The 12,015-nt window shown below is 37.5% G+C and overlaps 2 protein-coding genes across 4 annotated transcripts in view; both read right to left on the bottom strand.

Moving 5' to 3' along the window:
- The window catches only part of LOC127810322 (uncharacterized), a 28,425-nt gene extending 22,536 nt beyond the window's left edge, over positions 1-5,889 (bottom strand). Inside the window, exons 1-2 of one of the 3 annotated variants that reach the window (XM_052349738.1) lie at positions 5,669-5,889; positions 5,304-5,465 (exon numbers count right to left, since the gene is read on the bottom strand). The gene's annotated coding sequence lies outside the window, so the exon portion shown is untranslated. The remainder of the gene's footprint in view (positions 1-5,303; positions 5,466-5,668) is intronic. The other 2 variants (XM_052349737.1, XM_052349734.1) reach the window with 2 other exon arrangements.
- Positions 2,040-3,924, bottom strand: LOC127809350 (uncharacterized). The gene is made up of 2 exons (XM_052348114.1): positions 3,560-3,924; positions 2,040-3,432 (listed from the first exon to the last, which is right to left on the bottom strand). The coding sequence occupies exons 1-2, from the start codon at positions 3,922-3,924 to the stop codon at positions 2,040-2,042; spliced, it is 1,758 nt and encodes a 585-aa protein (XP_052204074.1).
- Positions 5,890-12,015: the final 6,126 nt, after the last annotated feature.

The raw sequence follows: 12,015 nt of genomic DNA, 5'->3' as shown, positions 1-12,015 counted from the left end.
AAAAAGATGGTAGTGAAAAAAGCATATTTTTAAGCGTCGTCTCTTGCATGCATCATTGCATCTCTTTAAGACTCTCAAATGTCATGCAATTGCTTCAACTAGTATCACTACGAATCCATCCTAATTCGGAATGAATTCTCTAAAAGCATATCACTTTTCCTTTGGCTTGTTTTTAACAATACACCTAGTGATGCAAAAACATATTTTACTACTATCTACTTGAAATTTTCCTTAGAATGAAAAGAGTAAATATTATGAACAACATTCATAGAGTAAGCAGTTTTGGCATGACAAACTGTGAAAAGGAGTATTAATCCCCCTATAGATATGTTTCTATATATGTTCATTTGAATTGCATCATGCTTAATTGGATACACTCTAATAATTGATAGAAAAATGCTCTTGCATTTAGCAGTTTGCAACAATATTCTAGCAATGCGATATTGCATACCATCTTTCAGTTCATTTTCTTCATTCTAGAAAAATATGCTTTTCAAAATAATGCTGCTTGTACTCATTGACAGCCACTCGCCTAGGGGCCTAGGCATTGTCGACTGGCTTCTATTTCTAGCTTCTGCAACTGTCTTGACAGTCATATACCATCCTTACTCTTACGAATGGTTCTCCCAAGTAACACTACTACTTCACTATGTAAGTACTTATTAATGAAAAAGACACTCCAGAAGCACTCTTAAAAACAACTCCATCTCCCTCAATTTCCCAGGAGACCACTTAAATCTAAAATCTAGAGTATTTCTTATAGTTCATTTACCTTTAAACAAATAAAACTGATCACTTTTGATATTCCTGTATTAATTGCTATTCCCCCTTCAACTCCCATACAAAAACAAGAAATCAAATTCAATTTCTCTGAAACAGCATTGATATTAATATCCTTCTTCATAATAGTTCACAGTTTAGCCAAAACTAATCTTCTCAACTAATATAAGAAGAGAACGAATCAACAAACACCACGGATCCCTCTCTCCAAGAATGCTCAATGACTGCTCAATTCTTGCACTCATGTGGGTGTAACTACATATAACATAAAGTAAGTTATATAATAGTCGAGATTATGACATTTTAGGACTACCTGGAGTTCAAGATCTTTCATTTGATGGTTCATGCAGGAGAGGTTATCCAATGCATTTTGGACTTCACACCTGAGAACATCATTGCCTCTAACAGAAGCTGCCAGCTCAGCTTGCAATTGCTCCACCTCTACCTCTTTGGAGTACAACTTTTCTCGTAAACACACTTGTTAGTAAAGTTTCTGCTTTAAGCTCTGATCTTACCATGTCCTATATAAGTGGAATTAAAACGTCAGATTCTCCATAGATACAGGAAACCAACATATTTAAATACTCAATTTGAAAGAATGCAATCATAGAAGATAGAAACACAATTGTTTTTAATTAGTACCTCTGAGCTCTGATCAAAAGATTTCCCTGATTTATCCCCCGAGCAGCATGAATGACATTTCACAAGAACTGGGTTGGATTTCTCATTTAGCACAGCAGAAATTGTCTGTAAACTCCTCGTTAGTCTTTCAGTTCCCCTCTTGAAGCCCTGGATTTTCATCTCAGATTCAATTACAAATTGTTCATCTAAACCATTCCTTATAGATTCAGTAGCTTGCTTAGTTTCTACTGTTTGGCCTACTTTCACTTTGATGAATTCCAGTAACTTTGTACAAAGTTGGCTGCTTTCATTAAGCAACAATAGCCCCTGATTTTGCATGCAGTAAACATGGTTCAACAGTTCTTGATCTAGCTTGAAAGTTGAAAAGCCACCTTCCTGTCCACTGACTTTTAGACGGTGTAATAACATTATATTCTCATGCCGAAGAGAATCAACCTCAAGCCTATAAGATTCCACTTCCTTCCTCAAAGCCTGCTCCACTCCCGTCAACCTTATTTGCTCCATTTGAAGCTTCTTCAACTGCTTATCAAAGTTCTCTAGAGAAGCCTTTTTTTCAACTTCCTCTATGAGTCCTTTTCGAAACCCTTCAATTGTCTTCTCTTGTTCATTGCATGTTCTTAGTAACCTTGTAATAGATATATGCAAATCCTTGCTTTCTTTTCCTTCTCTTCATAATTTCTTTTGATGTAATCTCTATCTTCTTCTGCTGCTCTACACTTATCCTGTAACTCGGAAAGATTTTGTCGAAGATGTTGATTCTCATTGCTTACTTCCTCCACTCTCATTGTTAGTTCCTTGAGTTGCACCTCTGTACCGGTGACTCTGCTCCTGCTCTCTATTTCCCTCTCACTTAAAGAAGACACATCCCTTTGGAGTGAGACATTCTGTTCTGCAAGCTCCCTTACTCGCTCACGAAGCCTATGCTCTTCTGCCTGGTATTTCTCAAGCTTGAAGGACCAATCACTTGATCTTCTGTCCAACTCCTTCTCTAATGCTGACTGCAACTCATTCTTTTCCTTCTCTAGTCTTCGGGTACGTGAATCTAACTCTTCCCTGACCAGTCTGAGTTCTTCTCTGGCAGAAGCCCTCTCAGCAAGCTGAGCCCTATGAGCAGCTGAAATCTCAAGTGCCATGCTTAATCTCTCCCCAGATAAGTTTCTAATGGTTTGAATCAATGCTGGCATACTGAAACCAATGCCCTGAAGAAAGTCCTCTTGCTCCAGCTCTTCTGAAAGTAACAAGACCCGCTCCTCAGCTTCCTTGGATTTTCTAAGTAGTTCCTCATCTAGAACCCCTTCAGCCTCAATAGAGTTCACAACTTCATAATTATCATGAGCTAAATGGTTGTGTTCCTCAAAATCTGAGAGTTCTTCATGGTGATACCCACTGGTGGTTTCATTAGGCCCATCTAGTGGACAACTGTTATGTGAAAACCCATCTGCCCTTAAACTACAGCATCTATTCATGGATCCAGTATAGATATCTTCAATCGTGATTGGTATGTCAGGATCAGATTCCTTTGAACTTATTTTTGGTAAAGCACGGGACTGAGAGAGTCTCTCAATGACATGCTTTGCAAGTCTCCGAGGTGATTCATGCCCAAATCCATTCTCAACCCAATCTCTAGACGAAAGGTGAAATCGATTTCCCTTAGTTTCCCTAAACGAATGAAAGTTGGATTTGTTTTTCATGCTATCAGTTGGTGAAGCAGGAGCTGTATACTGAACTCGTGGGGGACGCTTCCCTACACGATTTCCATTTCCAGTGTGATCTCTCTGGGAAGGAACATTCTTCACTTCACGCCTTTCTTGTTCTTGTTCTCCATCAATATAACGGTCCACAACTTGATTTGAGAAATTACTAGAGCAATATGAAGAGCTCTCCGAGGAGTCACAGTGACCTCTAGAAGATGTAGAAGAACCAGGCTTCTCTGCCACACATCCATTTTGGACAAGAACCTTCTCATAGCATTTTGGCCTAGATTGTCTCTCAGGAGTAAGGGAACGCCAACTAACAGAACCAGAGTGCTATGAAATTAGTTACAAGAAGCAATTCCATATCTATGTGCATAAGGAGTAATGACTTAGTTAGAAAATAAGATTTAATCAAACTTAATGTTTTCAAAAATAGCCCATACCGAGATGAACGTTGATCTGACTGCTTGTGTGAAATATCGTTGCCACCACAAGGAGACCCATTGTGATCAAAGCAAGTCAAATTACCTTGTCCTAGCAGACCTTCATGTAACACTGCTGAGGAGAATGAAAGGCTCCTTCTAAGACATGGGGTGTTACCAGAGGTCTGGTTTTCAAATACTTGTTTTCTATTTTTGGATAAGCCTCTGGGACTTCTGAAACTATTCTCAGCTTTGTTGGTAGCTTGAGCATTCACTCCGTTATTTGATGGATTCTCCCAGTAAGGCTGCTTACCCTTTGATGGCGATGGAGCTGGATTGTTGTTTCCACTGCTAGACGCAGATCTGAAAAAGAAGAGCTTCTTCATCTGTATGAGCTCAACGGGGTTGCCGACTGAAGCACATAAGAAATATTTACAACTGCCCTTCAGTTCTAATCTTCTGTGAGTGGTTCACTAGCTCTGTCAAGGAAATTTTCACCGAACCTGTAGCAGAAATTAAAAAATGAAAATCTAAAGGTTGTGAGATCGTTTGGGAGAGTTCAAGCATTGATGGATGGAACAGAAGTGTAGGAATCATGTTTCAGCCTAAATTACAATATTGCACGGTTTCAGGTATTTAAATGAGAAATTGCTAGTTAAAAAAATCAACAAACTGGATGAACCAAGTTAGGGAATCATGATCCAGACCAGAAACATTGTTCTGGTTCCTGATTTAGGGCATTAAAATATCAAATAGATGTTAGGCAAACGCAAATGAAAAAGGAAAAGAAAAAAACTTGAGATGATAATCAATACGAGAGCACTCAGTCATAGGACCAGATAAAATATGCTGCAATTTCAGAAAAGTACGTTTATAACAGAAAATTTTGAATTCAGCATAGTTAATTTGAAACAAATAAGACTATTGTTAAGCCTAAACAGTTTTAGCCATTGAACCATCTTCATTCAACAAAATTACTTCACACCTTCAGTACCAAAAACAAGAATCCTAAACAAGTTCCCCACAGTGTCCAAACAAGAACACATAGCAATTGCAGAGTAGATACCTCGAGTTGATAAATGCTTGAAGCAAATTGTAAAGAGGCAGAACACCAAGCAATAAGATTTATCAAACTTGGGCATCAGCCAAAAGTAAACAAGCTTTAGAAATATTGGAAAGAAAAAGAGGGCCTTTCAAGAACTAAACAACAGAGCAAAGGCTTATTAACACCCTGATGCCTTTACAGCCCTAACCCACCCTTCCCCATTACACATAATTATTCCAATAAATAAAAAATCAAAGTTGATGGGCATTAGTACAAATATGAACATCAAGGTCAGTTGAAAACATATATTATGGATTTCAGTGAGGGAGGAGGAAGTGTGCAGCATTGATTTCAGCATCCTTATCTGTTGCAGAAATCATGAAACCCCAAAAAGAATCAAACAATGTGATTCTGACCCATAATTGAAAACTTTTTAGTGTCAGGCTTTCTGATTAACATGATATTAATCAGGCAGGGGAAAGACCATACTGCCCCTCACCTTTTCTAATGCTCCTGTTTCTTTAACACCACAAAATCTAAGACCCTTTTTTAAATCTGAAAACCAAAGCTCTTTACCTAAAAATTCAACAACCACCACTTTTTAATCTAACGCAAAAAAAATCTCAAGAAATCCCCCCAAACCCATTTTCCACTTCATTGTCTATGGAATCAATCTCGCTCAAATTGGGGAATGAATGAAGGAGCGTATCGAAGTTTTACCTACAAATTTACTGGGCCCCTCTGTCTGTGGAGCTTCAAACGATGGAAAATGACCATTACGCCGCACTCTCTCGCAAACCCAGAAACCAGAACAAGCAGACTCCAAAGAAGTTTCCAAAAATTTTGAGAGATCAATCTTCAAATCGGGCAACAACCGAAAATCTTTAAGACAGCGAAGCAAAAGATAATTACCATTAAGAGGAGTGATTGCACTCCAAATCAAGATTTCCCAGAATTCAAAATTCAAAAACACGCTCCAAAACTTAAAAAGCACCGCCTAAAGGGAATTAATAGTCCTCTTCTTTGGCAAGAAGCAAACAGACGGACTCCGATGTACACACCCGAGTACAGAGCCAAAGACTTACGGTCGAAAGAGGTTGACGGCGTCAGAGGCCGGCGAGTAAAAACGTCAAAATTGTGGGTGGGTTCGGCCACAGCTTATTCGGGGGAGAAGATGCTTCTGGCGGAGGCCAAAAAGCCGTTCGTTTGGTTTTCTTGACTCGGTTGGCTCCCAGTGTTAACGAGTGTAGAGCGTTGTATGGGAGAGAGAGGAAGGGGCAGAATCGTCCAACGGAAACAAAAAAAGTTCAAAATTTTGGGACGGCGCGTATAAAGCGGACGACAAGGAGCGTACCTTTTTCAAATTCAGTGACCCTCTCGCACCGCTATACTTTAGTAATTATATCTATTCTAATATATCTTGGCTCTTTTAAGTAAGGTTTGTTGAATAAGATATAAATTAAAATATATATATAATATTTTAAATTTTTATTATTTTTAATATATTTATTTAATTTATTTAATATTTTTATATATGCTTATTTCTACTATATCTTGAACTTTACATATAAGAAAAAATGACGCATATGTACTTTAGTATATTTTTAAAAAAATTTATAAATAGTTTGATAAAAATATTAAAATATTTTTAATCTTATTTTGACCATTTCATATCTTGATCCGAAAAGTATTCCAATTTTATGTTAACCATTTCATATCTTAATCCAAAAAATATTCTAACTTTATATTGATATAATCTTATTTTACTCATTTTAACAAACACTACCTTAATTAGTAAATTAAGAGAGTACATGTTAGGTTTCAAGAGTCTTGGTAATCTTAAGAAATTATTAAAATTTATTTTTTAATTTTATATTAAGCCAATCTAAATTAGATCTTTAAAATTTTTAAAAACTTTTGAAAAAAAAATTAATAAATTTCATTCTCTAACTTCATATTAATGCAGCTAGACTTTAAAAATTAGATTTTCAAAAACTCTAAAACCTTTAAACTTCTCACTATTGAAGTTGAAAAAGAATAAAAATGAATAACATATACAATTATATTTAAAGTGATTACGAAGTTTAATATAATTAACTTAAACATGTAATATTATGGTCAAATCAACCCAACGATAGCATCCCTTTTTCGAACCCTATTGTTGGAGTTCCCAACAAGATAATTGGTTTTTCTAAAGAGGAAGTCAGATGGGTTGTTTGTGGCAGCGAGAGAATTGAGTTTTTTGCAATGGTAGATGGTGGCACTAGATGACACCAAAAATGATAAGAGAGACAGTTTTACGATGGCAAAAATGACATGGGAGATGGTGGTGGCAATAGATTTGATGTGGGAATGGTGGAGGTGGAAAATATGATGTTGAAAGCAAATGAATGGTGGAAAATATAGAGGCAAAGATGGTAATAGTGGCAAATCCCATGGCAAAGGTGGAGGTGATGAATCTAATGATGGAGGCGTCATGGGGCAACAAATGGTGAATGAGATATGGTGGTGAAAAGAAGGCTTGAAGATACTAGGTAGTGGCAAGCCGAAAGACTTTGAGTGGAGGTAGAGATAGTTGAGAAGTAAGGCAATGAGTAGTGGCAAAGGATGCTAGCAAAGGGCACTAGTGAGCGATGGTTTGGACAAAAAGAGAGGAAAAGAAAGAGATGAAGAAGAAAACAAAAAGACAAAGCAAAGAGAAAAAATAAGGAGAGAGAGTGAAAAGGGTTTGTATAGAAAGGGATACTTTGGTCCATTCATGCAAATCAATTTACGCCACTCTCCAAAGTAATATGAGATAATTATATTTTGAAATTATTTAATCTAAAGATTTTATAATATTTTCATAATTTCCCCATTAACAAACCATTATGTTCTTGTTTAAGAGCAACTCGATGTTCACATTGACCTCCCTTGACTTTTGTGATTCCTCGTCAATTTTTCCTTCTTGTCTAAAAACTTATATTAAATTTAGGCTGCCAACGACCATTGTCGCTAATGGGGAACAAAATCCCTATGGGTCTCTTTTCTCTCACATACACACACATCTTTAAACCCAAATGAGTTTGTTCACCATAAAGATGAACCTACAAGATGAAATAACATGAATCGATGTCACTATTATTGTAAAATCTTTAAAGATTTTTGTAGAAAGAAGAAAATAATAGTGACAATGATAATCTTCATAGATGAAACCCAATTTTCACGTTGGTATCTCTCCATCTCTTTCCCTATCTCCCTCTTTCTTTCTTTATCTTTCTTTCTCAATTTAGCTTCATCTTCACTATTTATCTATATCATTCTCTTTGTTTTTCTTTTCTTTAAAGATAAACCCCAGGTTTGTCTTCAAAGACAAGCCCAAACCCAAACAACAAACAATCTTCAAAGATAATCCCAAAAGACAAACCATTAACGTAAAAGAAAAATCATTTGTCTTTTGGATTTGTAATATCCCGAAATTTGAAAATAAATAATAATTAGTCAAATTGGTGTTTGAGGACATTATTAAATATTTGAGAATTTAAGAGGAAGTATGTATTTATGTGGTTTTAAGGAAAATAAGGAATTCATGGTTGATAATTATTAATTATTGTATTGGTTGGGAATAATTGATAATTGTTAAATATTTTTGGGTTTAAGAGAAATATTAATTAATAATTATTATGTTTGTGGAGATTATTGAATACTTGTGGGTTTAAATAAAAAAAAATGATTTAACTTATATTTTGGTGATTATTGAGTGTTTAAGGTTTAAAGAAAATAATTAATTATTGGGGATTATCTAGGAAAATAATAAATTAATTTAGTGATTTTGGGGGTAAAAGTGAAATATAGAATAAAAGATATGTGGGGGTGTGTGTGTGAATAAAGGAAACTGTGGGGGTTCAAAGGAGATCTGTGAAATTGAGCTGGGATGGGTTTAAAATTAATAGGAGGCATATATATGTTAAAAGCAGCGTGTGGCGCGGTGGTCGCGCGTGAGGAATGCCAGTTGGGAGGCGCGGGTTCGAGCCCCGCGGGCGCGCGCGCTGTGGAGGAATTTTGGCTGATTTTCAGCCAAAACCCTTGCCCAAAACGACGTCGTTTTGGGTAAGGCGGTGGCAGCCATGTACAGCTGCTGGGCGCGCCACGTGGCGCGCTGTGGGCCGCCCATTTGCCTCGCGTTAAAGCAGCATTTTTGCTGCAATTTTAAGGCCGATTTCGGCCAAATTTGAGACAGAACCAGAGGAAGAAAAATGAAAGAAGAAGCAGCGCGCGCGAGGGTCATTTTTTAGAGAAAAATTGAAGATTAAACTATGTTTAATCGTAATTTAATTAATCAGGTAAGTAAATAATTATGTGTTATACATTCTCTATGGTTGAAATTTAATTTTGGGCTCAATTTTATTAATTTTAGGAGTTTAATCTAATTTACAACGTGTATTAATTTGGTGATGTTTAAGCATGAAAACGCTGTAATCAGCTTAAGCGAGGCAAGTTCTCCTCTACCCTTGCGATCTATTTCCATTTGGTGAATCCCTTGTCTTCCCTTAATTCGGTTTGGTTTTGCGTATTAATTATACGAATTAGGGATGTTTTGGGCATGATTTAATTTAAAAGAAATATGAGATTTATTGGGATTTTATTTACGAGGTGCCTATGTGGGATTTAGATGGTTAAATTAATTATATTATACGGTTAGATTTAATTAATGTGAGCCTCGGGTTTTATTAATTGTTATCAAACGTTTTTAAACATTTTACTTCGCAGCGGGAATGCAAGAAATAGAGGAAACGGCCGTGTAAAGGCAAGCTCTTAACCCTCTCTTCCTAATCTTTACTTCCCGTGAAAGACCCCGTGATTTCCTGTACTTTATCCTCTCGCTTACTTTAATTCGGCACCTAACTTTATTTGTTAAATTATTATTCATTTATTTTAATTTAAATCCGAGACTTCTAGAGTTTTGTTTGTTGTGAGCCTACGGGGGTTTGTACCGCCCCCATTCCTTTCGGAATGATGCTGAACCCAGTTGGGGAACTAGGTTCCTAGTCGTGCGGGTTTTATTTACAGTTTTTTTTCCTAGATTTACTTATGATTTGGTTAGAGCTATTGAGTAGTGGGGCAGGGGTCAACCGTTTGGTGACGTTGGGGTAGACTATGGTACGGCCCTGATGTGGACCGTCGGGTGGACACCCCTAGTCACTGGCCATTGACCGGTGTCGGGCATTGCTGACTAGCTCTGTCGGTATGTGATTTACTGCATGATTAGATACCTTGTATTACTGTTCATGATTTGATATGCACATGGGTACGGGATGCAAGTTGGGATATTCATTTATTGAGTATGCTTGGACACGGACATTCTAGCTTGGTTAGGTTGCATCCAGCGCGGCATATGCATGGCGTGTGGTTTACTATGTGGGCGGAGCATGGCCTGATGCCTGGATGTATGGGCGCCTTGTATCACGTTGATGTTCATTACGCCATTGCATTTCTATGTGCATTGCATGGATACTGGTAGTATTTAGTTCTCGGACGGGAGTACCGTTCCGAGGGAGCCTTTGGCTCGGTTGTCGGGAGTACCGACGGATACAGGTGACGGGAGTACCGGCCTGGGACAGCGCGTGCAGGTTTGTTGCCTTTCAGGGCAGCGGCAGGTTAGTATGGGACTTGGGTGCCAAGTGTCTTATGTGGGCCCCAAGGACCGGTATGTGCTTTTATTTTATTATGCTATTGAGCTGTTGTGTTGTAGCGTCTCATGGCTTGTGTGTACCTGGGGATTTATTCTGGGGTGAGACTTCTGGTTTTGTGTAGCCTTATGCCTTTTCTTCCTTATGCTTGCTGAGTCTCTCGACTCACCTTGCTTTCCATCATTCCAGGTACTGGCGGCGTGGGCCATAGCAAGGGAGTCAGCTTTAACGGCAGAGTCGGTGTGGTGTACAGGCAGTCTCGTCAATTTCTATCCACTCTGATGTCTAGGTAGAATTTACTCTATTATTTCGTACTGTGCCAGGTCTTTTCTCGAGTCTCGTGTATGTCGGCACAGGAGTTTGTGTTTATTTATTTATCTTGTGACCGCTGTATTAGCGGGGTACCCATAGTGCATGCATGTCTTGAGCTTTGCTTCCGCTGTTCTCATTTTTGTGTATGCATGCCGGGGTGATCTTTGTCTCGTGTTTCATTATTTTCTCCTCCCGTAGGCGCTCCCGTTCGGGTAGTCCGGATGGTTGGGGATATCCGGGCGGGGGTGCTTACAGGATTCGTCTTTGAAGGACCTCAATGACAAACCTAAATCTAGGTTCAACGATGAATTGAAAAGACAAAAGATTGTGGATTCCATCTAGGTTAACTATTGAACCATCTCAGTTTTGATTGAAAACCCAATTCCCAATTAGATAAGGAAAAGAGATGAGAAAGACTATGGAAATGAGATAAGGTGGGGAGACTATGGAAATGGGAGATGAGAGAAAAAGATAGAAAATGTAATTTAAGTAAAGGGGAAAAATGGTCAATTCCTATAGTTTGTTATCGTTAAGAGAGGTCTACGCCATTTTTTAAAATACAAGGGTACTTGGTGTAATTTAAGCAAACCTCAAGGGTGGTCTATGAATTACATATTAACTTGCCACATGAGTCTTTGTTCCCTTTGCATTTGAAGGGTGTTGGTTCTCGTTCAATGGTTAACGTTTTCCCCTTTCCTATTGTCAATCTTCAACAATGATGGTAACTAAAACACACTTGCAAGGGTTTATTTCTTCAACAATTGTTGGTTATGATGTTGGGTTCCATTCATTACCACTTTCTTTCCCCAGTTGTGAATCTTGGTTTTGATTTTTTGTCAACCTTTTCTTTTTTAGGTATTTTTAATCATTTCTATTATTGTTGAATTAGGTTTATCATCATGATGATTCACACCAAAGTATTAAGCCGATGATGATGTTAGGTTCATTGTGAACCTATTAATATTTTGGATTCAAATTGAACCCAATAGAGATGGGAGAAAAAAATGCTAATGAGAGAGAAAAAGATGGGAATCAAATATTGTCGTCACCATTGTTGTTGTTAGAGAGAGAGCTATAATACCCCATATTTTCATGAAGATGCCACATATTTTAAGTGAGTTTAAAATACCGAAAAATATGTTTGAAATGACAACGAGTGACCAAATCAGTTGTAGGGAGTGCCCTAGATCTTAGATACCTGAGGATAAAGGTATATTTTTTACGAGCGTCTCGAGGCGAGATTTATGACGCTGAAAGAAATTAAATCAGAGACGATTTTTCGGTTAAGCTAAGTTGTAGCCTAAAATAGCCGAATGCTGGTAAGGGGCTTTGGAAAATTGGACATATCGAGTAATTTTAATTTATTAATTTTGAGATTTTAAGTATCTCGATAAATTTGATGTTTGAGGGTGTAATTGTAACTAGAAAATTATCCAAACGAAAAAAGGATA

This window comes from Diospyros lotus, chromosome 9, assembly GCF_014633365.1.
Source record: "Diospyros lotus cultivar Yz01 chromosome 9, ASM1463336v1, whole genome shotgun sequence".
NCBI lineage: Eukaryota > Viridiplantae > Streptophyta > Magnoliopsida > Ericales > Ebenaceae > Diospyros > Diospyros lotus.
This window is presented reverse-complemented; position numbering and strand designations above follow the sequence as displayed.